General features: G+C 57.5%; 2 protein-coding genes across 6 annotated transcripts; both read left to right on the top strand.

Annotated features, from left to right (window-relative positions):
* Window positions 1-87: 87 nt before the first annotated feature.
* Window positions 88-7,482, top strand: TMEM80 (transmembrane protein 80). The gene is made up of 5 exons (XM_036875876.2): window positions 88-248; window positions 3,084-3,103; window positions 3,748-3,841; window positions 3,923-4,015; window positions 6,277-7,482. Exons 1-5 carry the CDS (start codon window positions 230-232, stop codon window positions 6,480-6,482), a joined length of 432 nt encoding a protein of 143 aa, XP_036731771.2. The 5' UTR covers window positions 88-229; the 3' UTR covers window positions 6,483-7,482.
* A 1,591-nt stretch (window positions 7,483-9,073) lies between these two features.
* Window positions 9,074-26,485, top strand: EPS8L2 (EPS8 like 2). 5 transcript variants are annotated; one of them, XR_008999110.1, is made up of 21 exons: window positions 9,074-9,217; window positions 11,468-11,584; window positions 11,699-11,754; window positions 12,523-12,587; window positions 19,666-19,827; window positions 20,183-20,332; window positions 20,404-20,483; window positions 20,558-20,697; window positions 20,771-20,841; window positions 20,976-21,102; window positions 21,337-21,425; window positions 21,530-21,604; window positions 21,717-21,865; window positions 21,997-22,129; window positions 22,267-22,376; window positions 23,643-23,748; window positions 24,383-24,496; window positions 24,729-24,928; window positions 25,018-25,201; window positions 25,302-25,434; window positions 25,547-26,485. XR_008999110.1 is itself a non-coding variant. In XM_036875864.2 (21 exons), the coding sequence occupies exons 2-21, from the start codon at window positions 11,541-11,543 to the stop codon at window positions 25,628-25,630; spliced, it is 2,103 nt and encodes a 700-aa protein (XP_036731759.2). In that variant the 5' UTR covers window positions 9,075-9,217; window positions 11,468-11,540; the 3' UTR covers window positions 25,631-26,485. The 5 variants fall into 5 exon arrangements, 4 of the variants coding, with proteins under 4 accessions (XP_036731759.2, XP_036731757.2, XP_036731761.2 ...); XM_036875864.2 differs by having other exon boundaries at window positions 9,075-9,217; window positions 19,666-19,785; window positions 24,856-24,928; XM_036875862.2 differs by having other exon boundaries at window positions 9,076-9,217; window positions 24,856-24,928.
* The last annotated feature ends 1,174 nt before the right edge of the window (window positions 26,486-27,659 follow it).

Here is a 27,659-nt window from a genome sequence, read left to right as displayed (position 1 = left end):
CCGGGTGTTCCCGAGCCTCGGCTCTCCACCGCCTCCAGTCCGAAGGCTCCCGAGCGCTGGCGGACACTCTAATCGAGCCTCGGCCACGGATCGGTGTCAACTCCCGAAGCGCGGCGCGGTCGGGCTTCTTCGGGAGCAGAAGCGAAAATGGCCGAGGGGACGCGAACGGCGCGGAGCGGAGAGGCTGCCGGGATCGCGGCGGACTCGGCGGGTGGGGCCGAGGGGCAAGATGGCGACCGGGCGGCGAGGTGAGGGGCTGTGTGTTCCCGCGCCGCGGGGCGGGCTGCGGCCAGGGGGTCTCGGGGGCCTGGGGAGCCACAGGAGAAAGAGGGGGCACGGTGGGTTCTCGGTGTTCGGGGTCTTTAGGAGCCTTGGGGGCGTCTCGGCCCTGGTGGGGCTCCATGGGGTCCCTCGGGGAAGGGGGCTCTGGGGCCTGACTGTCTCAACTGGAGGCGGAGGTTGTCCTAGGAAAGGGGTTCCATTCAGTTTGGTTCTTGCTGGTGTCGGAAAGGCAGACCAGTCCGGGGCAGGTCATTTTGTTAGGATTTGGTGGTTGTCTTGTGCCTTCACCGCGTGAGACCCCAGCCTTGAGAGGCCCGCCCGGACCCGCCGTCTCTAGAAATGGGAACCAGGCCTGGCCTTGGGGTTGGCCTCGTTTGGCACAAGGCCCTCAAGGGTTCCCCGGTGGTGGAGCGGGGGAGGCGGCGGCGCGGCTATCGTTTCACCTGTTGGCGGATCCCGGGGTGTTTCCCTTTGGGGTGCGACCGGCTGCTGCAGGGAACACGGGTACAAGTCCTTTGTGGACAGGTTCTCCTTTAAGGTGGGTACCGGTCAGCTCGCTGTCCGACCTGCGGAGGGGCTGCCCGGCTGCCGTCCACGCCGCAGCACCACCGACATCCCAGCCCTGAGGACCAGGGTCAGCGAGCGGAGGGCGAAGGGAACCTGTTTGCTGTGTGGCTCTGTTGAGAATTCCTTCAGGGACAAGAGTATGAGCAGCAGGCGGGAAGGAGGTTGTCACAGGGCCCAGGGGGCTGGGGGGGCCCGGAAGGCACCATCGCCTGAAGCTCCATGTCCAGGAAACCAGCGCTTGGGCAAGGAAGCAAACCCCCTGGTCGCAGCCCGTGAGTTTCAGTTGTACAGTTCTCCCAGACGTTGGTTCATGGAGCAGATTGAGAGTTTTTAATTCACACTGTAGAACATTCCCTCTCACACGTAGGTGGGCACAACTCATGTTGGCATGTGCCCTGCGGGTTCACCAGGGCGCATGCCAACCACACGTAGAGGACAGACCCCTCAGTCTGGCAACAGCGCGCATGTACACATGTCACGTGATAAACACAGTAGGCGGACAGGGTGGGCTGTGTTCCTCCAGCCTGGGAATTACCTTGGTCGGCTGCAGTGTTCGCTCCAATTGGAAAGCCCAGTTCCACACCGCAAGTGTCGTGCCTTTCAGTTACTTTCCGTGAAGGGAATGTGGAGGGCAGAGATGGGAGCAGCCCATTGGGCACGGCACAGAGAAGCGTCCTGGTTGTCTTGTGTTCTGAGCTCTCAACAAGGGTTCCAGTCGCCAGACCTTTATGGAGGGCCCTTGGGAATGAGGTTGGTTTGTGTATTTTCTTTTGGTGAAAAATGAAGCTTATCCCAGGACAACATCTCCTCATGCACTGTGTACATCACCTCAGGAAAGATATGTGTTCTCCTTGCTTCCGCGCTCACCTTTGCTCTGACATACCTGTTCATGGCCAAATGTTATTGCAGTAAATCACTGACACAAATGCCAAGTCCTAAGAGCCACGCTGTATTTAGAATGAGTGTGGAGGTCTGACATGGTCACGCCGCATGTCTGATGATACCTACCCTTAATGTTAATTATTTAAGTCCTGTATCGCTTGAGGCTTTTATATGGCAACATTTTTTCCTAAGCCCCCTGATTTCAATCTACAACAATGGGTAACTGGCAAATAGATTGGAAGTGACTCTGAAGCTGAGAGATCAGAAGGGAGGAAAACCCCAAAACATGACATCCACCCTAATAGTGCCTGGTATGTGGGCAGCCTACTGTCTCTAGAACCTGGAAAGAACAGATTGGGTTTAAAGAGCTCCCTGGTCCAAATGCAACACGAGCTTGTAAGTGACCCGAGCTCCGTGGCCCCTGGCTTCCTGCTTGCACTTGCTGCCTCCTCGCAGCCGAGCTCTGAATCCGTTACTAAAGCCCTGTGCTGACCCACTTAAGGCCCCCGCCCAGCTGAGACTCCACAGACGGCTGCGAATCTGCCTGAGGAGACCCTTTGACAGCCCTCACAAAAATCTCAGTGGGGTGGGAGTCTGTCTCCTGCCCCTTCAGACTAAAGGGGGTTGGACGGGGGAAGGACAGGCAGGCCACTGCATAGGGCGTGCTGCTCACTGCTCAGAGCCTTCCGCCGGGGCATGGGCCAAATTCTAAATTCTTAGTGATGTATCTAGATAACACGAATGTGCAACTGCTGTGAGCCTCTTCACACAGGAGATCTGACTCAGGATGTGTTCGATCCAAGGGTTAGTCAGAGGTTTTCCAGCCTGAAACCTGACTACAGAAAGCACTCAGGCAGAGGCTTGCTCACATCTGCAGACAGGTGGAGTCGGCACCAAGGGATGCGAGAGAGCCCTGGAAACGCACCACGGAAAGACAGTATGGCTGGTTCAGGAGATTCTTATTTTTGAAGGGATATCTGGGGCAATGTATAAAATCCCAGAGGAAGGCAAATGTCTATTATCAGTTACAAAAAAAGACTTGTAACCTGAATCAGAGAAGGTTTTCTTCCAATTATATGTATGTGGCAAATTCGCAGAATCCACAGAAAATGAGAAAAACTGCTGTTCATTTGGGTTCCAAGGTGTCTCCCTTCCCTGGTGGTGGAATGGCCCAGCCCCAGGTTCTGCAAAGCAAAATGCCAGACTCTGCTCACAGGGAGGCTGCACAGGGCAGGGAAGGTGCCTAGCTGCAGGCTCGGGTGAGCGTCAGCGTGAGGGAGGGAGGATGACGTGGAACGAGGCTTCTAGGGAGAAGAGCCTTTGGGCTCGCTGACTGAGCCTTTCTCTTTCAGGGAGAGCGTCCTCCACGGTGGTATCCTGCACCCCAGGGCCGCGGACCCAGGCCTCCTAAGGACGGTGCCCAGGGCTGCTGTGCCTCTAGAAGTCAGCTCTCCTTTAAACCTCCATGCCCATATTTTCTAGAAGTCCTGAGCAGTGATCCCACTTTTAAGTAGGAAGGGTGTTCATGGACCGATTAGGAGGGTTGACGTCCCTCCTCGGAGTGGAATGCTCTGGTTCCACCACCTTCCTGCTGTGCCCTGCACTTTCCACCAGGCCCATGGGTGCCAACACAGTGGGGACCCATCACTTTGAATGCTTACAGACTAATTCTGGTGCCAATATAAAAGGACACAGAGCTAAGGAAAATTGCTAATAGATATTTAACTGCCCTGAAAGAGAAATGTTTTGTGAAGAAAATTTGAAAAAGTCATTTTTTTTCTATCTTGTAACTGGGCCAGGGTCAAGGTGACACCGCAGAGGAAGCCTGGTGTGCAAAGGCTGTACTGCCTGCAGTGACTAGACGTGCCGGTCCTCTCACTCCAGGCCAGGACATCTGTCTCCTGGGCAGGGGTGGGGGTACAGGCCACTGGCTCCTGTGGCAGCAGGAGGAATGGGGATGGAAGCCCCATAGGCGGGGGGCACATTAGCTGGCCTTGAGTCCTTAACCACTACCAGCTCTCGTCCGTGCCTCTTCAGATGCTGCTTTATGTAAGCGGAACATATTATGCCCTTTATTTCCTAGCCATGCTCCTGATGACCATATATAAAAGTAAGTCATGGGCAAAGAGGCCACTGCAGGCGCCAGCTGCCACCACTGTGGCCTGAGCCTGCTCTGTTGTCCCTTCTCCAGGTCAGGCTCTCAGTTACCCTCATGATTACCTGGTCCTCGACCTGACTCTGCTGTTTCTGATGGGGATTCTGGAAGCGATTCGGTTGTACTTGGGTGAGTTGACTGAAAACATAGCACTTCTGATACCAGGGTTGTGGTTTAGACGACTTACACCGAAAGCAGTCATCACTTTATGACGTGGTTCTCAGAGACAGTTCGATTCTAACTGCTTACCCAGTTGCTTTGGAGCCTCACTTAGAGTGTCATTAAGTATTCATCAGTTTTCTCTGAACCTTTGCCCAAGAGACAAATAATATTGCTGCATCCCTGGGAGAGACACTTCCTGTTCGGGAACAAGTCCTGCACAAACCACTTGCAACAGCTCCAAACACGGGACGTGGGCTCCCTGGATCCCACATGCCCACCACACCACTTTCCTCCCCTTCCGTCGCCCCACGGTCTGGAGCAGGATCTGGGCAGTTCTGTCCTGTCCCCACAGGGCAGCGGGGCCAGCAGGGGTAGAAGGGCTCTCCAGCGCAGCTCCGGTGCCATTTCAGGGCCCTCAACCCATGCCCAATGTGGTCTCCACAGATGCATATGAATTTCGCCCTCTGCTGCACTTTAGACCCCACCACGAGTGCCCGGGCTCCCAGGGTCTCTGCTGGCTACATCCACAGCCACAGGCATGCCTGTATTTTACTTACCTACGTATTTTTATTGAAGTATAGTTGATACACAGTATAGTATTGGTTTCAGGTATACAGCACAGTGGTTCAACCGTTAAACCCATTATTAAATATTCACCCTCTCTAGTGCAGTTACTATCTGTCCACATAGGAAGACGGTACAGAATCGTTGGCTACCTTCTCCATGCTGCACTTCCATCCCCGTGACCAACCCATTATAATTGAGATTTGTACCCCTTTGTCCCCCTCCCCCATGGTAACCACCAGTCACTTCTAGTATCTATGATAGTCTACTGCTGTTTTGCTCTTTCTGTTTTGCTTTTTTTTAAGATTCCATAAATGAGTGAAATCATATGTATTTGTCTTTCTCCACCTGGCCTATTTCACTGAGCATAGTACCTTCTAGGTCCATACATGTGTGGCAAATGGCAGGATTTCTTTTTTTCTTGGCTGAAATATCCCATGTGTATATGCACCACCTCTTCTTTTGCACACCTGGGTTTTAAACAGGACTGTGCTGGGACGTTAGGAAATGCTCCTGCAGTTGGAATAGCTGGTAGAGCCCATGACAGCAGCACCTCACCCGCCCACATGCCCACCCTAGACCCTGACCAGCAGTGAGGGGACAGGCTGCGTCCCGCCCCCCCACAGGCTCCCTGGTCCTGGGCACCTGCAGTCAGCTGGCAGCAGCTGGAGGGTCAGTGTTTCCCATGACTGACCCACTTGTTTGTGAAATACACAATTTTGTTTTTGTAAGAATGCATGAAATATTCCAGAATTGGTCTTAGCCCCAAGTAAAATATTTTAGGAAATTTTGAACAAAATCTCAGTTAATGCTGCTCAGTGAAATAAGCCAGGCCGAGAAAGACAAGTACCAAATGACTTCACTCATTGTGGAGTATAACAGCAAAGCAAAACTGAAGGAACAAAACAGCAGCAGACTCACAGACTCCAAGAAGGGACCAACAGTTACCGTAGGGGAGGGCGAAGGGGATTGAGGGACACTATAATTCACAATCACAATATAGGTAGATCAGGGGGAAGGCAGTCCAGAACGGAGAAGACAAGTAGTGACTCTATAGCATCTTACTATGCTGATGGACAGTGACTGCAGTGGGGTGTGGGGGGGACTTGATAATACAGGTGAATGTTGTAACCACAGTGTTGCTCATGTGAAACTTTCATAAGATTGTATATCAGTACCTTAATTTAAAAGAAAGGTCACCCTATGGCATGACCCTTTTACTTAACTTTAATGTATTTTCTTGTTGATCATGAAGTTTTAAATGAATAAATCTACCAGATTTTTTTCCTGAAAAAAATATCCTAAATTAATTTGGAATTAGGAAAAGGTGTTAGAATACAATTGAGAGCAATTGAGAGGAGAAAACCAAATCCCCTCTCCCACCCACCCAGCTGACCCAGATACACAGACTCAGAAATTACAGCTTTGGGTGGTTTTAAGATAAAAAGGAAAACACGCCCCTTTTTGAATTTTGTGGACTCATGAGTCCTGTGCAGTCACAGTCCTCAAACCTGGGAGAATGTGATGGTGACAAGCTAGCGTTTGTCCCACAGCTGTGGCGCCAGAGCTGGCCTCCCTGTGGCTTCTGGCCTCCCAGGCCCACATGCGTCCAGAGCAAACATCCTGGGACCCGGCACTCACCCTGACTTTGTTCTGCTCCCCAGGCACCAAGGGCAACCTGACAGAGGCCGAGGTGCTGCTGGCCGCCAGCCTGGTCCTCACGGCAGCTGGCAGCCTGTTGTCCACATATTTCCTGCTCTGGCAGACCGTGGTGCTGTGGGCAGATTCGGTGCTCAGCGCCATGCTCCTGGCGCTCCATGGCCTTGAGGCTGTCTTGCAGGTGGTGGCCATTGCCGCCTTCGTCAGCTAGATGGGTGGTGCCCAGCCGCCTCCCCACGTCACTGTCCCTGTTACAGAATGGAAAGGCATTTTCCTGCTGGTTTGCCATGGTGTTTCAGGGCTGGGCAGTTTGCAGTGGCTTGAGGGTTTTTGGAGGGGGTGGGGTCAGAAACAAGGTATGGGGCCAGGTGTTGGGGACAGCTGTGGGAGGGGTCCAGAAGTGCCCCGGGTGATGGTCGTGGTGGCATAGGAACATGTGCTCAGTCCCCAATTTTGGCTGGTGAGGGTTTTAGTTCAGCAGCTACCCTGACCCTGAGGCCCAGAGTGGACACAGCTCTTTGAAAAGGGGGCAGCCAGGCTGTTGCCACAAACCTCATAGAACCACCCATGCCAGCAGCGGCCTGGGACGCCACCGTGTCACCTCGTTGGAGAAGCTTTTCCCAGTGTCCGTGGCCCAGTCCCTCTGGGTGTGCCTGGGGTGCTTGGTCTCCGTGGAGCAGGCCGGGATGGCACAAGTTCTCATGGTGATGGGGTGCCACATCCTCTCCTCACCAGTCCACACCACGGAGCCTGGAGCTAGGGACCAGGGATCCCGGGCTTTGCAGCAGGCTGAGTGCCGGGAGGAAGTCGGTGCAGAGAGCCTGTGAGCCCTGGGTTGGAAGGTCTCAGCCATAGCTCCCTTCCTCTTGCGGATCCTGAAGAAAGGTGGTCTGGGACCCCCAGGCACTGAGGGGAGGGAGGGTGGCAGGAAGGGATGTGGAGAACAACCAGGGGCCCCGGGCAGGCATGACCGGAGAGCCGCTCCATTCATTGCTCAGAGGCCGAGCCTGTGTGGCCAGACGTCAGCAGCACCAGCTTCCTGTGCTGGATGAGACCCATCCACTGGTCTGAGTGCTCTTTGAAGGTTCCAGGCTGGTATTTTCTAATGACTTCATTTGTTTCTCTTGCACATTTGCTGTGTTGGAATAACATGTTTGAATGTCTAGGTGTTTTCTCACAATATTCTTAAAATAAAGAAATGTTTGTACTTACCTGAGTTTGTGCTAATTAAGACACCTACCTTCTCCAGACTTCTTTCTCTGCCTGAGCACAGGCCTCAGCAAGGAGTGGTGGTGGCACCCTCAGTGATTTTGTCCTTGGGTGAGTTGGGAGGCGATCCCTCCCCTTGGCCAGCTTCTCTGGCTCTGGACCAGTGGATGCCTCGTGACCTTAGGGTGGTGGGGTGGGTGCCCTGTGGCTCCCTACAGACCCAGGCAGCATGACACCTGTTGCTTCCAGGGTTCATAACCTCCCACCCAAGGATCTGGGATGGGCCTTTGAGACCCCCATCACTTCAGCCACACACAGGCAGTGGTCTCCTGTCCATGGGGGGCACCAGGGCTCCTGGTGGCTACCAACTGGTCTGGGACAGCAGGCCCCCTGCTGCCTGCTTTTGGGGCTCAGTGTTCCCAATCTGATACCAGTCATTTATCTCAGGAGCTAAGAACTGCCCTTCAGCTGTCGCCTTGTGTGCAGCCTTCCCACTCTTCCCCAGCCTGACAGCTTTCAGGAAGGGTCAGGTGGGCATCTGCCTCCTCCCCTGGGTGCTCAGCAGAGTTAGGGAGAGAACCAGGAAGTCTGGCCTCGCTGGGGTTCAGGGGCAGGGCTGGGCCCAAGGATGAAGGCCACTTCCTGCACCCCCTCCGCATCTCACCTGGGATGCTCCAGACAACGGGCACAGAGACCTGCCTCTGGGGTCCTAGCAACACGCCCCTGGAGTCCAAATGCAGTGCCGCTGAGCCTCCAGGGTGAAGTGTGTTGCCCTTCCCTGGGGATTCCCCAGGAAGTGTGCCATGCTGGCCCCAGCAAACGCAGGCAGGCCGACTGCCCTGCCCCTCTGAGAGCACAGCCTCGCCTGCCCCGCCCACCACGGGAACAATAGCCTCCGATCCCGGCACGTGCGGGAGCTGCCCACCACGCCTGGCCCTGCCTCTGCCCGGGCTCCACTTCCTCCTGGCCCAGCGGGGCAGGCGTCCCAGGAGTCAGTTTATTAGCAGGAGCCCGGGAGTGGGCAGAGCTGGGGCCTGGGCCTCGGGAAGGGGCATCACAGGATGCTCCCCCCACCCGTTCTGCCCTCGCACACCCCATCCAGTGGGATGCCCCCACCCCTCAGGGGGTGCCCAGGCTGGGCTGGGGTGGCACAAAGAGACTTCAGTATCCCCTAGATTGTGGAGGTGAGTCCCATCTGGCAAGCTCAGAGTGCAGACTAGGGGGCTCTGACCTCTGAGCCCGACACCCACCCAGACTGAAGGTGGGCCTAGTGCTCCCCTAGACTAAAAGGGCTGAAGACATGGAGCTTTGCCCTGGGGCCAGTGGCCAGGGTGGGCCCCAGTGGGGGCACCTGAAGCTGAAGGCATCTGGCAGGGGTGAGGCTGGCCTCCCCGGGCGCACGCTGCCCCTGCCAGGGCACAGCTCTGAGTGCTCCAGAGAGGCCTCACGGCCTCAGCCTGCGCGGTCGCCCTGGTCCCCAGCTCTGGCCTGGGGTATGCACGGGGCCACGGGCAGGTATTGGGCCGACCTCGGGGAGCGGGGCGGGGCAGGGAAGGGCGGGTGTTGGGGCCGCCGCCGCGGGGAGCCGGGCGGGGCGGGGTCTCCAACCTGCCGCTCAGGTTCCTCCGGGCCCCGCCCGGCCCGGCCCGCTGAGCCCGGACGCCGCCCGGCCAGGCGCCGACAGACGGCGGACGGAAGGACGGAAGGACGGCCGTGGGGCCCAGGGCGACAGAGCAGGTGAGCGCGTAGGTCCAACCAGGGCAGCTGAGGGCCGACGCGGGAGCTGCGCGCACCGACGGCGGGCCGGCCGGACCTCAGTTTTCCCCAGGTGGCTGCGCGATGCGGGGCTCTGGCCGGGGCCCTCGGGTCGACCGAGGGCGCAGGGGAGCATCGGGGCGCAAGGCACTGACCGGGCCGTGGCCAGGAGCCCGGTCCCACTGCGGCCTGCCGGCCCGGTCCGGTTCGGTCGGGTCTGGCCCTGGGGTGGCGCCGGTACGCGGGGAAGTTGAAGCCAGTGGCACCTGAGTCAGCCCTGAAGGCGGTGGTGAGGGCCGCTCTCCCCTGGCCCCTCGCAGGCCCTGCACCCCAGTGCCCAAGGCAGGCTGGGCCCCTGTGGGTCAGACGTCAGGAGGCGCTTCCTGGGTGTCTGAACCAGAAGGGAATATCCAGGGTGGGGTGTGGGGCTTTGAGGGAGGAGGCGGGGGCCTGTGCAGGGGCCTGTGCAGGTAGATCCAGGGTGGGCTGGCAGCGGGCCGTGGGTGTCCCACCTGTGGCCGCCCCGCTGGCCAGGCTGGAGCCTGTGTTTGGGGCCTTAGTGGCAGGCGAGGGGGCTCCGCAGGGCTGCAGGTGTGTTCCGACCACCTGTGCCCCCACCCCAGCCTGGTCGGCCCCCGCTGTGCTGACGCAGGGCCCAGCTGGTAGAGCCTCCCCTCCCCCACCTCCGCACCCTCCCCGGCCCCCTTCCCGCAGCCCTGCCCAGGCCTCTCCAGGTCCCTGCGAGGGCTCAGCGCCCCACCCAGCCCTGTCTGCTCCGCACTCTGCCTGCCTTTAGACTGCGCCTCAGGCCCGCCCCCGCCTCGGCTCCCCCGGCCCATCCTATCCCTCCTCCCACCCCGACGGCCCTCCCCAGCCCACAGCTACCGGACCTGGGCAAAGCCAGGGCCCCCGCACCCCTCTCCCTGGGCCCTTAAGCCGACTCCTCCCCAAGGTCACTGGCTGTGAACTGGAATTTGAACTTGGAGCCTCTCCCTCCGCCCTTCCTGCCCTGCCAAGGCCTCCTCCCCTCCACTGCTCAACCGAGCGCCCTGCTCAGCCCTGCCTTTGCACCCGGAAAATGGCTATAGTAAAACCAAAGTGCAGCCAGGGCCCCAGGCCCCTCGGGCAGTGCCCGCGCCACCCCTTGGGTTTGCAGGGCGCCTCTGCCAGTCAGCTAAAGAAGTTCCCCTTCCCCCAGCTGATCCCTGACCCCGGCTGTGCCGAACCCCCCGTCCGCATGGCCCAGGGACCCTCACTCTGTCCCAGGGAGCTGAAGCCTCCATGTTCCCAGCCCAGGCTCCCTGAGGGGAGGGGCTGCATGCCCCGACCTGTGCACGTCTGTGTGTCACCCAGGTGTGTGTACCTGAACACACGTGCCCAATGCCTTTGGCTCCCATTAAGCAAACAGTTGGGCTCACCCCCTGGGTCATGAGCATTCCGGGCATATTCTCCACAGTCAGATGGACAGAGGAATCTGACCCTGCGCCCTCACCCACTTCTCCCCAGAGAGCATGTGGGCGGGAGTGGCCCCAGCACCTCACACCTCCTGGGAGTCAAACCAGAAAGTCCTGGGGCACTCCCTTCCTTGGATACCAGCACCCTTAGCTTGTGAGTCCCCACCCTGGCAGACCCCCAAACACTGAGGCCAAAGAGGGACAGCCTTGCCAGAGGTCCCCAGGGGACACAGACCCCCAGGACATGCCAGCCTGGTCCAGGGGTCCAGGCTCTGCTCACCCCAGAGGGTGGGCTCCCTCTGGCCTTTGCCCTGGGCTCTAGGACCCAGTACACCCCCCAGGGCTCCAGCCTCACCCTGAACTCTTCCTCCAGTGTCTGCCTCCCACCTGCCTCAGGGCCTTTGAACCTGCCCGACCCTCTGCTGGGAAGGCACTTCCTTGCCAAGGACCCACCTCCAGAGCCTCCAAGATACCCCCTCTCAGCCCCACCCCAGATGGCCTGAGGGTCTCTGTGGAGGACCAAGGGTCCTGGATGAGATGGGGCCACAGTGACCGCCAGCTGGGACGCAAGGCAGGGGTGGTCCTGGTGTGTCCCCAGGAGGTGGGGCTTTGCTGCCTGAGGACCCCCTGCCCAGGCACCCTTGGGGAATGTGGCCAGGACATCAGGCTCCAACCCCTGGCTGTGGCATGTGGTAGGAGGAGACCCAGGCCCTGCACTGAGTGTGCGGAGGCCACCACCGGGGCCCAAGGAGGTGTCAGCTTCACTCTGTGCCCTCAGGTGTGGGCACTAGGCCCCGGACTCAGGCCTCACTGAGGTCTGCCCTGCATTGCCAGCCACCACCAGGGACACCATGAGCCAGTCGGGGTCCGTGAGCTGCTACCCGGGTGCTGCCAAGTGAGCCCCCGCCCCACCTGCCCACTCCTCCCCCACCAAGCTGACCCCAGGGAGGGGAGCTGTCCCCAGGGAGGGAGCAGCACAGACTTGCCCTCACCAGCCTCTCCCTGGCAGCGGCAGCCTGGGCCAGTCTGACAGTGTGTCCAAGATGAGTGCCAAGGACCTGTTTGGTGAGTGAGGTTTGAGGATGGGAGGCTGTGGGTGACAGCCTAGTATGGGAGTGGCAGGGGCCCGGGGGAGGTCTTGCCCGCTGCCCTCTGCAAGGCTGTGCCAGGACCCCCAGGGGAGATGCAGGTCAGCCCTGGGAGCCCAGGTGAGGCCCCTGGATCCTCACCAACAGCTGCCTGGGTCCCTCCCTGCAGCACTCTGGTAAGGGGAGAGGCCCTTGCTAATAATTCAGGGGCCATCAATATTGATTCGGCAGCAACTCTATCGCCCAGGGCAGGGTTCCAGCAGGACTGAGTGCCAGGTGCCAGCTCCAGGAAGGTGGGGCCTGGCCAGTCCCCACCTCCCCCAGCTCTGCCCCCCTAAGACACACCCCCACCCCCACCGCCCTCTCCTTTGGTGCCTTTGGACAGTGTCCCTGTCCCCTCAGGAAAGCACGAAGCTCTAGGGAGGGGCAGGGCTTAGAGCAGGGGAAGCCCTGTCCCGGACTTCCTGGGCAAGGGGCCTCCAGGGAGGAGACGGAGCCTCTTGCACCCTCTCCAAGACAGGCCCCCACCACACTGAGCCGGGGTCCTGCCCCAGGGAATGCCCTGGGGACGCCGGGAGGGCCACCTCCCACATTTCTCATCCTTGAGTCCTTCCTGGTAGCCTCGAGGGGCCAGCAGAGCAGCACCCCACCTCTGCTGCACCCTCCCCAGTCCCACCTGGGATCCAGCTTGGACTGGGGGCCATGGCCCCACCCTCAGGGTGAGTGACCAGTGCTTCCTGTTCAGAGCAGAGAAAGAAGTACTCCAACTCGAATATCATCATGCACGAGACATCCCAGTATCACGTCCAGGTGAGGCGGCCAGGGGCCTGCCCTGCATGCACAACCACCTCAGCGCCCAAGGGGCCGGGCAGCATGGGTGGGGCAGGCGCAGAGAGTCACGGGTAGCCCAGGTCTGACACCCACAGCAGGTGGCTAGAGCCAAGGACCGGTCCACATCAGGTACCCCTACAGGAGTAGATCTTGGGGAGCCCCCCCCCTGGGGGAGCTCACGGTCTGGGGACCCAGGAGGTCCCTGCCCTGGGGAGCTCACAGCCTGGGGACACAGGGAGCCTGAAGGCATGCCTGGGGAGAGAAGGTGCTAGTGGCCCACACGGGCTGGGGTTGGGTGGGGGACAAGCCCTGGGTGCTGTCTGGCGGGCTCAGATGGAAAGGCCCCGTGGAAATTGTCATCCTGGCTCCAAAACAAGGAGCTGGTTGAGTGGGGAGAAGACAGAACCGAGAAGGCGCGGGGAGGTGGGGTCGGACTGCTCGCCTGTGCTCCACACCAGCTGCCAGCTCAGCAGGCTTTTCTTGGGACTGTTTTGATCCACATGTTGAACTCAGGAAATATGATTTTAAAGTGACCTTCTTGCTCCTGGCAGCAGGCTGAGGTCCTCGGTCCTGGCCATCGTCCAAGGCAGCACAGCAGTAGGGCTGGAGTGGCCCAGGAGGCAGGGACAGTGGGCCTGGGCCAGGAAGGGGGGCCTGGACCAGAAAGGGGGAGTCTGTACCAGGAAAGGGGCCCTGGGCCAGGAATGGGGGCACCTCCCTCCCCACAGAAGCCTCCATACCCACAGAGGCCAGGCGGGCCTGCTGGCTGAGCCTGTTCCCTGGCCTGCACCATGCCAGTCACTAGGGCCCTTGACCAGCCGTGTTGGGAGATGGTGGCCCTGCCCATCTGGTGACTGCTGCTGCCTTTGTGCCCAAGGACAGGGCAGGAGGGGGCAGGTCAGCTCCATCCCTTTCCGTCTCAGGACTTTGCCCTCCTGGGTGAGGAACCATAGCCACCCAGGCCTCCCAGGCCTGCTCCCGGACTTCGGTCCAGGCTAGCCTGCTGAGGGGCCGCAGCCCCCGGGGGCCTCTCCTGCTCACCCAACAGCCACCAAGGCAGGGGAAGTGGGCGGGTTTGGTTGCCCCTCCTGGAGGGGGAAACCGGCACAGAGAGAGGGTGGGGCAGGGGAGTACACACCCACTCTGACAGTGGGGGGCACCGCTGAAGCCTGTGGGTTTGGTTTTCACTGTCTCCTACATCAACATAACACAGTCGGCACCCAGAAAATGCCTTTGCCCCAAAGCACCCTGGCCCTGTGTCTTTCCCACCCCAGCGTGGGCAGCACCGCTGTGCCCTCCATCACCACACATTGTGTTTTTGAGAATCCTTTCTAAGTGGAGCCTCACGGTTCACAGACACCTTTGTTCTGCTTCGTGAATTCATTTCAAGGAAAAGTGAGTGTAGAGCAAGACAGCTGTAGGCGCTGGGCTGCAGGGGATGCTTCGGCTTCGTGTGGCCCTGGTCCATCCCCACATGTACACACGCTCCATCCTGACGGGTAGGCGTCCTGTACGCACATTGTCACCTTCTCCCAGTTTGGTGATGGTGCTGACATCTCATCTTCCCTGTTTTATCTGTGATAGTTAGGGTTTTCTTGTTTTTTCAGGGAGAAGGGGGCTTGGGATCATTGCTTGACCCAAGGCTCTGAAGATTTCTTTGTGTGTTTCTCCTAGATACCTCACAGTTGAGGCTTTTGCATTTGGGTCTCTGATCCATTTTAAATTAATTTTGGGTGTGGTGTGAATCAAGGCTGATTGGGGAGCATGGCACTCAAGGTTCATTTCTTCCCCGTGGGGAAGGTGCGGTCACATTCAAGAGACCCTCCCTCCCCTATTGGTGCTTTTGTCAAAAATCGATTCACTGGACATGAATTGGTCTCTTCTGAGCTTCTCTGCTCCACACGGTCACTCACTGTGGCATTATTTATAAATCAGGCAATGTGAGTTCTCCAACTTAGTTCTTTTTTCTTGGAGATTTTCCTGATTATTCTAAGTTCTTTGGACTTGCAGTTACATTGAAAAATCAAACTGTCCATTTTTACCTGCCTACCCCCCACCAAAAAAAGCCTGATAGAATTTTGATTGGCATTGAGTCAAATCTACAGATCAATTCAGGGACAGGTGACATCTTAGTGTTTTGGGAATACTGAGTTTTCCCGTCCAGCACGTGGGGTCTCTGTACGCACCAGAACGTACCTACCTTCACTCAAGAGGTTTTGTGGTTTGCACAGTAGGGGTCCTACATGTCTTTTGTGAAAATACTCACTGGGTATTTGATTTTTATATACCGATACAAATGATTTTTTTTTAACTTCATTTTCCAGTTGTCTATTGCTAGCACGTACAAAAACTATTGAAATTTTCTCAGTGACCGAATAACCCTAAGACTTTACTGAGTTCATTTATTTGTTCTGGTCATTTGTTTGTGGAGTTGCTGGATTTTCTACATCTACAATAATGCTGTCTAAAAATCCAGTATGTAATTTCTTATTTTTAGCCACTTTATCTTCTTTTATTTTTTGGTCTCATTAATATACAATCACATGATCAACAGTGAGGTTACTAGATTACCCCCATTATCAAGTCCCCACCACACACCCCATTGCAGTCACCGTCCATCAGCGTAGTAAGATGCTCTGGAATCACTACTTGTCTCCTCTGTGCTATACGGCCTTCCCCGTACCCCCACCTACGTGTCCTAAATGTAATGCCCCTTATTCCCCTTATCCCTCCCTTCCCAGCCACCCTCCCCAGTCCCTTTCCCTTTGGGAACTGTTAGTCCATTCTTGGGTTCTGTGTTTCTGCTGCTGTTTTGTTCCTTCAGTTTTCCTTTGTTCTTATACTCCACATATGAGTGAGATCATTTGGTACTTGTCTTTCTCTGCCTGGCTTATTTCACTGAGCATAATACCCTCTAGCTCCATGCATGTTGTTGCTTCCATTTCTTGGCTATTGTAAATAGTGCTGCGATAAACATAGGGGTGCATCTGCCTTTTTCAAACTGGGCTGCTGCATTCTCAGGGTAAATTCTTAGGAGTGGAATTCCTGGGTCAAATGGTATTTCTATTTTGAGCTTTTTGAGGAACCTCCATACTGCTCTCCACAATGGTTGAACTAATTTACATTCCCACCAGCAGGGTAGGAGGGTTCCCCTTTCTCCACATCCTCGCCAACATTTGTGGTTGTTTTGTCTTTTGGATGGTGGCCATCCTTACTGGTGTGAGGTGATATCTCATTGTGGTTTTAATTTGCATTTCTCTGACATTAGCAATGTGGAGCATCTTTTCATGTGTCTGTTGGCCATCTGAATTTCTTTGGAGAAGTGTCTGCATTTTTTAATTGAATTATTTGCTTTTTATTTGTTGAGGTGTGGGAGCTCTTTATGCATTTTGGATGTCAACCCTTTATTGGATCATTTATTGGTATCTTTAATTTCTTTCATGAGTGTTTTGTAGTTTTCAGAGTATAGGTCTTTCAGTTCCTTGGTTAAGTTTATTCCTAGGTATTTTATTATTTTTGATGCAGTTGTGAATGGAATTGTTTTCCTGATTTCTCTCTCTGCTAGTTCATTGTTAGTGTACAGGAATGCAACAGATTTCTGTGTATTAATTTTGTATCCTGAAACTTTGCTGGATTCAGATATTAGATCTAGTAGTTTTGGAGTGGATTCTTGAGGGTTTTTATGTACAATATCATGTCATCTGCAAATAGTGACAGTTTAACTTCTTCTTTACCAATCTGGATTCCTTGTATTTCTTTGTTTTGTCTAATTGCCGTGGCTAGGACCTCCAGTACTATGTTGAATAACAGTGGGGAGACTGGGCATCCCTGTCTTGTCCCTGATCACAGAGGAAAAGCTTTCAGCTTCTCGCTGTTCAGTATGATGTTGGCTGTGGGTTTATCATATATGGCCTTTATTATGTTGAGGTACTTACCCTCTATACCCATTTTGCTGAGAGTTTTTATCATAAATAGATGCTACTTTATCTTCTTATTTCATTGCCCTGGTGAGGGCCACTAGTCCAATGCTGAATCGGAGTATTGGGAGTACATGCCCTTGCATTCTGTCCAGTCTCAGAAGAAAGTCCTCAAGTCTACCTGTTTTATTTGCTGTGTTTTTGTAGACATCTTTTATTGGAGTGAGAAAGGTCCTTTCCATTCTTGTTTGCTGAGAGTTTTTATCATGAAAGGTGTTGAATTTTGTTAAATGCTTTCTCTGAGCCTATTGTGATTTATTCACTACTCAACATAGTAAATCACACTGATTGGCTTTTTTTTTATGTTGAATCAACCTTGCATTTCTGGGATAAACCTCATTTGTTCATGGTGTGTTGTCCTTTTTATATGCCGTTGGGCCCTTGCTAATATTTCGTTAAGGGTTTTTTGCATTGATGCTTATTAGCGATACTGGTCTATAATTTTCTTTTCCTTCAATGCCCTTGGCAAGTTTTGGCATCAGCTTATGTTGGCTTCATACAGTGGCGGGGGGATATGCTCTCCTCCTCCATCTCAGGAGTTTATGAAACCTTGTCAAGATTTCTTCCTTAGGTATTTGTTAGGACTCACCTGTGAGGCCTTCTGAGTATAAGGTTTGTACTTCTTTGGAAGGTTTTTGATTGCAAGTTCACTTTGATGCCTGTAGGATCTGTGGTAATGTCCTCTCTGTCCTTCTGGTTATTGGTAATTTGTGTTCTCTGTTTTTTTTCTTGATCAGTCTTGCTACAGGTTTATTAATTTCATTAATCTGTTCAGAACCAACTTTGAGCTTTGTTGATTTTTCACTAGTATTTCTCTGTTTACTAGTTCGTTGATTTCTCTCTTAATTTCCTTCCTTCCAATTACTTTGGGTTTTGATTGTCTTTGTCTAGCTTCTTAAGGGGAGTGCCTAGATCACTGATATTATATATTCTTTCTTTTCTGATGTATTCATTTAAAGCTGTAAATTTCAAGTGAAGGACTCACTTAGCTGTATCCCACAAGTTTTCATGTACATAGTGTTATTATCATTTGGTTCAGAATATTTTCTTTTTTCTCTTTTTTACTGAAGTATCATTGATATGCAATCTTATATTGGAGTCAAATATACAACACACTGGTTCACCAGTTACCCACGTGATTAGATCCTCACCCCCTCTACTGCGGTGCAGAATGTCTGGTTTTCTTGTGACTTCTTCGACCTGTGGATTATTCAGATTGTTCTGTATTCGTGGAAGCATTTACAGCTGTAAAGGCTCCCCTAAGCACTGCTTTTGATGAGCCCCGTCAGTTTTGGTGTGCTGTGTTTTCATTTTCACTTGCCTCTAAGTATTTTATTTCCCTTGGGATTTCTTCTTTCACCCATTGGTTGAAAGTGTTAAAAGTGTGTTAATTTCCACAACTGTGTAGCCACAAAACATGCCCTGGCTTTCAGCCATTTAGGAATTACTGAGCATGGTGGCATGGCTTGGTTTGGTCTGGTTGTGGTGTGTGCTGCTAGCAGCATGCTCTGGGTCGTACCCTGCCCCACACAGACACACAGGCTCCCCATAGCCCATGCTGTATTTCTGCCCACTTAGCGCTCTAACCTGTGGGTGGACATGTAGGCTGGGTCCCACCGTCATTATTACAAGCAGTTCCGCAGTTTTGTGCCCGGGCAGGTACCTGAAGCAGAATCATGACAGGAGAGCACGTGCCCCTTTACAGTGTCACCAGCCTATCCCCAGAGCAGCCAGACGGGTGTGTAGTGGTGTTCCCACTTCACTGCGCCCTAACTCACAGGTGTAACCCACAAGAACTGGTTGGTGCTACTCAATAGACTCGGTAAAAAAATCAATGGTTGATTCATTCCTAAAGTAATAGTCTCAGAGCTTCAATTCACAGTCCTTTTGTTGAATGAGATCACATACAATTTTCTATATTAGAAAGTTACTTACGTTTTCTTTCCTGAAGACTCTCTGTTTATATAACTTCTGCCAATTTTTCTATTGGGGTGTTGATCTTTTCACTTACATATTTTCTCATTTACTTATTCATTTATTACTGGTATCTTTATTTAACGAGATAGAGCTTTTAACGATGTAAGAACTGTCATTATAACACATATCAGTCTTTTTATATATTAAGAAAATTAGCCTTTTTATGTCTACTCTATCTATAGTTTTCCCACTTTTTCTTTTTAACCCTGTATATAGTATTTTTTTTCCTCAGGCAGAAGTTTTTATCTTTCTCATTAAGTCAGATTTATTGGTCTTTTCTTTTGAGCATCTGGATTTTCTTCCTTGTTTAGGAAAGTACCCTCTTGCCAAGGCCTGAGAATATAAAAAAATCATCCAGGATTTTCTTTTAGCACTTTCATGGTTTTGCATTTTGCCTTAAGTCTTGACTGCCTGGAGTTGATGTTAGTGTTTATCCAGCTATCCCAGCATTGCTTACTAAATCCAGTGAAGATCAACAGACACATGGGGGAGCCTGGCAGGAGGTGGGGGGACAGAAGGGCACACTGGTAAGGGGAGGGCTGGGCTGGCCAAGAGCCCAGGGCGCTTACTCCTACACTGCACTGCCCCTGGCCCTGGGTGTCAGCGGGGAGCCCAGCAGCCAGAAAACAAAGAGAAGTAGGTCACATACAACACAGTGTCAGCTCATGACAAACAAAAAGCAGGCAGGTCAGGGATGAGGTGTCACGGTGACACTGTAGGCTAAACAGTCAGGGAGGGTGATGTCCAGGCAGAATCCTTAAGGAAGAGCATTGGGAAGGCCAGGGGCGTGGGTAGAGACAGCGTGCAAAGGTCCTGCAGTGAGCCTGCACCAGGTCAGCTGGGGAGGGAGGCGGGTGTCCCTGCAGCCCAGCCACCCGAGAAGTGGTGGACAGGGATTGATTGTGGAGGGCTGCCAAGGGTTCTGTCAGGGCACATCTGTGGCCCCACAGACATCCACCAAGACACAGCAGAGACCCCCTCAGGCCCCCTGGGTTGTCCGTGGCCCCCCAGGATTGGCCATGGCCCCTCAGACCCCCAGGGTGTACCCCTTGTCCCTGATGCTGGCATGAGGTGGGCTCTGCCCAGACTGTTCCTGCCCCCAGCACTTGGCCACATTCATCATGGACAAGAGTGAAGCCATCGTGTCTGTGGATGACGCTATCCGGAAGCTGGTGCAGCTGAGCTCCAAGGAGAAGGTCTGGATGCAGGAGATGCTGCTGCAGGTCAGCGACCAGTCCCTGCGACTGCTGGACGTGGAGTCCCAGGTAGGCAGTTGGGCAGGTGGCAGAGGCATTGACCAGAGCAGTGGGGCATCCCTGTGGGGGTGGTGCCCTGACAAGCGCCAAGGGCGGACAGGTCAGGGCAGGTGGCTGGATGGGGCTGAGTGTTCCCAGAAGCCACGTCACACAGGGCCCGGTGTGTCAGTGATCCGTGTGCCACAGCTGTGGCCTGTCAGCAGAGCTAATGTCTGTCCACACTGGGCCACGTCCCTTTTCTGGGCTGCAAGCTGCACTTGCATCCATGTCCGTGGCTGGAATGCCACAGGCTGTGTCCGTGGCTGTGTCCCTCCTCGGCTCTGCCTGGGGCGGGTTTGCATCCACTGAGCTGCCCGGCCCCCAGGAGGAGCTGGAGAACTTCCCACTGCCCACCGTGCGGCACAGCCAGACGGTGCTGAACCAGCTGCGCTACCCGTCGGTGCTGCTGCTCGTGTGCCAGGACTCCGAGCAGAGCAAGCCCGACATCCACTTCTTCTACTGCGACGAGGTGGAGGTGAGGCAGGGCCGGGCGGGCACTGGGTGGAGGGCCAGCCCAGCCGCCACCTCACACGCTGTCCCCCCCAGGCGGAGCTGGTGCATGAGGACATCGAGAGCGCGCTGGCCGACTGCCGGCTGGGGAAGAAGATGCGGCCTCAGACCCTGAAGTAGGGCGGAGGGGACACAGCGGGAGGGCCTGGGAGGCGCCCGCAGTCTCGGGCTGAGCCGCCTTTTCCCCCAGGGGCCACCAGGAGAAGATCCGGCAACGGCAGTCAGTCCTGCCACCTCCCATGGGCCCGGCCCCCATCCCCTTCCAGCACCTGGGCGGGGGCTCCCCCTCCAGGAACCGAGTGGGCCCACCTGTGCCGCTCAGCGAGCCAGGTAGGCCGTGGGCCAGGGCTGGGGCTGCCCGGCCACGGGGCAGCGTTGGCTTCAGCAGCTCTGCCCTGTCCAGGCTTCCGCCGCCGGGAGTCGCAGGACGAGGAGCCGCGGGCCGTGTTGGCTCAGAAGATAGAGAAGGAAACGGTGGGTCTTGTCAGCCCCCGGCCAGGGCCCAGCCTCGGCCCAGCCTCCCCCAGGCAGGGCCAAGGGGCCGCAGTGGGCTGTCCCGGCAGGGGGTGGGGGTGCCTGAGGCTGACACACCCCCACTCTGACCCCAGCAAGTCCTCAACTGTGCCCTGGACGACATCGAGTGGTTCGTGGCTCGGCTGCAGAAGGCGGCTGAGGCTTTCAAGCAGCTGAAACAGCGCAAGAAGGGGAAGAAGAAGGGGAAGAAAGGACCTGCGGGTGCGGTGGGGGGGCCCTGGGGGCACGGGTTGGGAGGGGAGGCGGGTGCGGAGGAGGGGCACCGGGCAGGTGGGGTGTCCGATGCAGAGACCAAGATGCAGTAGAGGTGGGGGAGGGGGGACGGAGTGGCCACTGAGCAGGGGGTCCAGTCCGGGTGGAGGGACACATGAGACTGCAGACAAAACTCGTGGGACTCAGTGACAGGCCAGCGGGCTCACACCACCCCCATTCCAGAGGGCGTCCTCACACTGCGGGCGCGGCCCCCTTCCGAGGCTGAGTTTGTTGACTGCTTCCAGAAAATCAAGCTAGCCATCAACCTGCTGGTGAGTCAGCGGCCTGCGCCCCCGCCCGCCCCCCAGTGCTGACATGGAATGTGGGGGTCTGGAGCCCCCCACTCCCCACCCACCTGCTGCCCACTCCCCACCAGGCCAAGCTGCAGAGGCACATCCAGAACCCCAGCGCGGCTGAGCTCGTGCACTTCCTCTTCGGGCCTCTGGACCTGGTGACTGGGCTCGGGGGGTGTGGGGGGGTTTCTGCCCTCAGTGGGGCTGCCCTGGGCGGGGTACAGGCTGGGGTCTGGCGGGCGCGGCGCCCCTAACCACACTGTGCCCTAGATTGTCAGCACCTGTGGTGGTCCAGACATTGCACGCTCAGTGTCCAGTCCCCTACTGTCCCAAGATGCTGTGGGCTTCCTGCGTGGCCACCTAGTCCCCAAGGAAACGGCCCTGTGGGAGTCGCTGGGGGAGACCTGGACACGCCCCCGGTGCGTCTGTGGGCAGGAAGGGGGTGGGAAGGCCTGGGCAGGGCGGTGCAGGGTGGAGGCTCGGACCAGATGGGGGCGTGGGAGGGGCCGCTTCCCACAGGTGGGCACAGCTCACCCCAGGACTCCTTCAGCTCCGAGTGGCCACAGGAGCCGCAGGTGCCCCTCTATGTGCCCACGTTCCACAACGGCTGGGAGCCACCCATGGACGTGCTGCAGGAGGCTCCCTGGGAAGTGGAGGGGCAGGTGTCCACCCCTGAGGATGAGGTCAGAGCACCCACAGCCCACCTCCCCCCACAACCCCGGCATCCACCCCTTCACTGTAGTTCACCTCCATTGCCCTCAGCACCCTGCCTAGCTACTCCCACCCCACACAGAGCCCAGGTGATCCATTTCCCCCACAGCCAACTCCAGTGAGCCGACCATCTTTTCGAAACTCCATGAAGCACAGCCTTGTGTCTGAGCCCACACCCCCCGGGGATGTCTCACCAGGCAGCTCCCCACATGCTCACAGGTAAGCCTTCTTCACAGAGGGAGTGTGACACTCACCCCTCAAATCACAGAGGCTTTGCTGTGGGTGTGCTGCCACCAGGTGGCAATAAGTGCCTCATTCATACCTTTCAAAATGGCATTTTTCCAAATTAGTACCATACTTTCATTCTACCTTTATATATAATTGAAGGAAAAATGTCAAAAGCCACCCATAAATTCACTGCCTTAATCCATCGTCTCTTTTCATGTCCCTACATTTATGTTTCAGAGTCATGGTTAGAAATACATTAAGCCACTAAACTTAAGTGGTTTCATCAATCCTTGCCCTATTGAGGCTGATGCAGGCAGAGGAGCAGAGGAGACAGGGTCTGAGCTAGGACAGCAGCCCTCCACCTGCACACACACATTTCCGCACACCACGTCTCACAGACCTAGGGCCTGGGGGATCCCCCCCTCCTCTCCTTTCTGTTCCCATTCCTGGCCCAGGATCTGCCTGGGAGGTTGTTACCCTGCCAGGCCCCAGGATTCAGTTTGAGGAGAGGAGGGAGCCCATCCCTTCACCCCACATCACCAGCCTGGTGCCCAGGGCCTGCCCTAGGGCCACACTTTAAGAAACATCTGCATCTCGACCTCCAGCCCCTGGCCATCCACCTGGCCAACCCGGGCAGACCCCAGCCAGGACTCCAGGGCCATCCAGCCCCACCCCTCCCTGGCGTTTTGGGGCCTGTACTGGATGTGGAGCTGACCTGATGATCAGACTGACCCAGCGGGATGGCCCGGCATGAGCAGAGCTCCACCTGAGCCTGGGACACCCCCAGTCAGAGCTGCTGCCCTCATGCCCTGCGCCCCTGCTGCCCATGGGCAGCCCCCTGCGGCTGCTCCTGCAATGTCCGCCATGCTTCAGGGGCCTTGGCCCTGAAAACATCCCACCCTCATTGGTCAGCTGTTTCTGGTGTGCTGTGACCCTGTCATTTCCTGGGTACACGCTAGCTCTGGTTCCTGGGGGCCTGGAGACCCATGAAGTGGCCTGGGCTGGGGCAGACTTGCTGTGCCCATGGCCCCCGAGTCCCGCCCACCTCCGCCCCCACCTCTGCCCAGGGGCCCCTGACACTCTGGGGCTGTCACAGTTTCCATTCCCGGCTGACAAGCCACAGCCTCTCTCCGCTGCGCCTCGGAGAGTCAAGCAGGAGGTAGCCAGGCACCTGGAAGCTGCTCCCCCAAGCCTCACCCCAGGTCCGGGAGGAGACCCAGCCCAGCCCTGGGCCTCAGCTCCACCTGTTCCACGCAGGGGCTACGAGTCCGTGCCCACCATGGCCAAGTACGTGAAGATCCTCTACGACTTCACAGCCCGCAACGCCAGCGAGCTGTCGGTGCTCAGGGACGAGGTCCTGGAGGTGAGTGGGGGCCAGGAGCAGGCTGCTCAGGAGGCGGGCAGGGGTGAGGGTGGGGCTGTGTGACACTGGGACCCCTTTCCCCAGGCTCCAGTCTGGGTCCACAGCCCAGGCCCACCTGGAGCACAGCCTAAGGGGCCTCCCTGTCTTGGGGAATCTCAGAGGGGGCTCCGGGGCCCCTGTGCTAGAGTAGGTTGGGCCCAAGCTGGAGAGTGAGGGACCCTCCGACCCAGCAGGGGGCTCGTCATTCATGCCCACCCCAAAGGCCCCTCAAAGCACCATCTGTGCCAATCCTGAATCCAGGCCACTCACCAGGGGACAGAAAGTGGAGCGGGCTGTGGAGGGTGGTGGGGGTGATCTGTATGCACAAGTAGGCTAGAGGTACCCTGACTCAGGGCCCTACTGAGGAAAGTGGGGGGCCAGGGGGATCCCTCTGGTGGGACTGGAAGGCTGGGCGGGGCCAGGAGCACCTGGAGGGAGTGGTGATCGTCCCCATACGACTGGAGGGTCAGCCCCATGGGGAGATGCCCAGAACTCTCCGGCCCACCTGTGAAGTGCACCCCGGACTGGTGCCCATGGTTGGAGGAGGGGTGGTACCCTGCAGGCTGGGGATGATGGCGGGGAGGGGTGCCCGCAGGTGCTCGAGGATGGTCGCCAGTGGTGGAAGCTTCGCAATCGCAGTGGCCAGGCAGGCTATGTGCCCTGCAACATCCTGGATGAGGTCCAGCCAGAGGACGCCCACCTGGAGCAGGTGAGGGAGGTGGAGGTCGGGGCCAGGCGTCTGGGCAGCAGCTGCAGCCGGGTCTCCGCAGAAGCCTGGGATGGGTGGGGTGAACCCTCCACAGCAGGGGCTGGAACGGGCCCCCAGTGGGTCTCTGCAAAGGTGCGGAGGGGCCGGCCCGCAGGCCCGGTGGGGGCCTGGGGAGGTTTGGGGTGGGGGGCGACGAGGCGCGGGTGCCTCACATTCTCATCGCTCCACTCAGGGGACAGAAAGTGGAGCGGGCCGCGGAGGGCGGTGGAGGTGGTCTGTATGCACAAGTAGGCTACATCGAATGACCAGCCGGGGCTGGGGGTGCCCCCACCCTCTTGCCTCTCCCCCCACCCCTGCAGGCCAGCCAGAAATACTGGGGTGCCGCCAGTCCCACCCACAAGCTGCCCCCAAGCTTCGCAGGGGGCAAGGACGGTGAGAGGCTGCGCCGCCGAGGGGCGGGGCCCGGGGCCTGGGGAGGGAGGGGCGCGGCGGGGGCCCTGAGTGCGCGGTGCCGCCCGCAGAGCTGATCCAGCACATGGACGAGGTCAACGACGAGCTCGTCAGGATCATCAGCCACATCAAGACGCAGCCACCCCAGCGGCACTTCCGCGTGGAGCGCAGCCAGCCGGTGCGCCAGCCGCTCACGTACGAGTCGGGCCCCGAAGAGGTCCGCGCCTGGCTGGAAGCCAAGGCCTTCAGCCCCCGGTGAGCGTGCTGCGGGGGCGCGCAGCGCGGGCAGGCGCGGGCGCTGCGGAGGCTGCCGGGCCGGGCCCGCCCTCATGCCCCGCCGCCCACCTGCCCGCAGCATCGTGGAGAACCTGGGCATCCTGACTGGGCCCCAGCTCTTCTCGCTCAACAAGGAGGAGCTGAAGAAGGTGTGCGGTGAGGACGGCGTCCGCGTGTACAGCCAGCTCACCGTGCAGAAGGCCTTCCTGGAGGTAAGCCGACCCCCTCTTCTGTGCCTCCCACCGCGCCTGCGCCCCGGTCGTGGGAAATGGGGAGGCTGACCGACCCGCAGGTCCCCAGGCTGAGTCCGCCCCATCCCTGCAGACGCAGCAAGGTGGATCAGAGCTGGAGGAGCTTATGAGCAGGTTTCACTCCAAGAACCAGAGGAGGGTAGAGGAAGACAGCTAGACCTGGCCCTGGGGCACCACGCCTGCAGCCCGGTCGCACCCGTGCCGGGGCCACCCCCCACTGCAAGGGCCATTATTCTCTATGTGGATGTACTTGGCATCGTGGACACCAAAGGAGTTTGGGGTAGGCTGGGGGCCTGTTCTGAAGTTCAGCAATGCCTCTGCCTCCACCTGCCCCTAGGCCCACCTCAGCCAAACTTGCCACCTGGGGGGACCAGCCCCTCATCCTCCTGCCCCTGTGGCCAGAGTCGTGGCTGTCCCCAAACCCGCCCAGCCCCTTTCTTCCTCTAACAACCCCTCCCTGAGGCCACAGAGCCTTCTCCTCTGGCGTCGCCACCCACACGGGGGTTCCATCTGGTGCCTGTGACCCTGGCCCCTATCCCTGCCCCCTGCAGCTGCTCACCACTGCTCCCCCTGACCCCCTACTCCTCCAGGCCAGGACAGCGGACCTCAGCACCCAGCCACTCTGGGCTCCAAGCTGGCCGGGCTGGTGACCCGAGCCCCCAGATATTGGGGTTACCCCTATCCACTGCACTGCTCCCTAGGGGTGGCCTGGAGGGTTCCCAGCTCCACTGGGGTGCATGCTATATTCCCTTCACTCATCAAGGAGCCAGGATGGACTCAGTCACCCTCACCCGAGAACTGGCCGTGGACACCCTCCCCCACTCCCATCCCTCTCCCCTCGGCAGAGCCCAAGAAAAGAACTTTCTCTGACCCGTTCTCAGGCCAGGCTTGCCCTGCATGCTGTGTGGGTGGTGGGTGAATCTGGAGCCCTGGACTCTGCAGGTCACACCCCAAGATGAGTGGTGATGGAGGCTCAGAGGCTGTGTCATTAAACCAATTAAGTCCAATAGCAGCTATGTGTCTGTCTCCTGGAGGCGGGATGGGGGTCACTGTGGATCCCCGAGCCCACCAGAGATTGCGCCCTATGTAAGAGCCGTCGGGAGGGGCAGGCCATGATCAAGTCGGCAGTGGACATGCCAAATAAAGCCGCTTAACCCCTGAGGCCTGTGGGGGCCAGGGGACTCTCCCCAGCACACCTGTCCAGGGGGGCCTGGGAGACATTCCTGGGAGGAGGGGGGCTGCCACCCTGCCTGCCGTGGCTCCCCCAGGCCCAGGACGGGTAGGGGGAGCCAGGTCTGTCAGACCTCTGACGGCCATGGGAGGGGGATGAGTCTGCCAGGAAGGGCCGAAACTGGTTTGGAGAGCTTAGCCCAAAGCTGAGGGAGGTGCCCAAGAACAGGGCGTGGCGTTGACAGTCAACTGGAGTGGCACTGGTGCAGGAGCGGGGATGCTGAGCAGGCAGTGGGTGCGCTCTGCACTGCAGACACCTGTCCACCTGGCCAGTGCCCACCTGAGCCTTCCAGGGCCCCATCCGTGGAGGAGGCCTCTGGTGCCCTCTGCTGGCAGCTCCGTGTGCTGCGGTGTGTGTCAGCCAGGGGACACCCTAACCTCCCTGGTCAGAGATGCATCTGGACCTGCATGTCCCCAAAGTGACCAACCCTGCATCGGCGTGCCCTAGGGTCCCCACCTGATGGCCAGGGGAGACTGCAGGAGCTCGGACACAGAGGGCAGGTAGGGAGTGCGGAGGGCTGCTCTTGGCTGGTCGACCAGGCCGGGCCCAGCCCCAGGCCAAGAACCCTGACTCTTACCTGGGACAGGCCTCGTGGGCCGAGTTCGTCCGGCAAGGCCTGATCGAGAGGGACTGGGATTCTCTGGTGCCCTCTGGGCCACCACCGACTTGACCATTACAGCCCCTTCTCCTGGGAAAAGGAAGGTCCTCCTCTACCCCCAGACCAGGAGAGGAGGGTCTGTCCACACCAGCCTGGGCAGGATCCGGAAGACCAGGAGACAGGGCCCAAGGGAAAAAGGGGAGGGGGGCTTTCACCCTCCCCAAGAAACCCAGAGGTCCCTCTGGTCCAGGACCAGGAGGGACAGGTACCCACAGCCAGAACACCTGCCCATCCTACTTGGCTGGGCCCCTATCTTGGAGCGGAGGTGGGCACCCCTACTCCACCTCCCAAGGGAGC

The sequence above is a fragment of the Manis pentadactyla genome, chromosome 9 (genome assembly GCF_030020395.1).
Source record: "Manis pentadactyla isolate mManPen7 chromosome 9, mManPen7.hap1, whole genome shotgun sequence".
Taxonomy (NCBI): domain Eukaryota; kingdom Metazoa; phylum Chordata; class Mammalia; order Pholidota; family Manidae; genus Manis; species Manis pentadactyla.
Note: the sequence above shows the minus strand (reverse complement) of the source record. Positions and strands in the feature narration are given on the sequence as shown.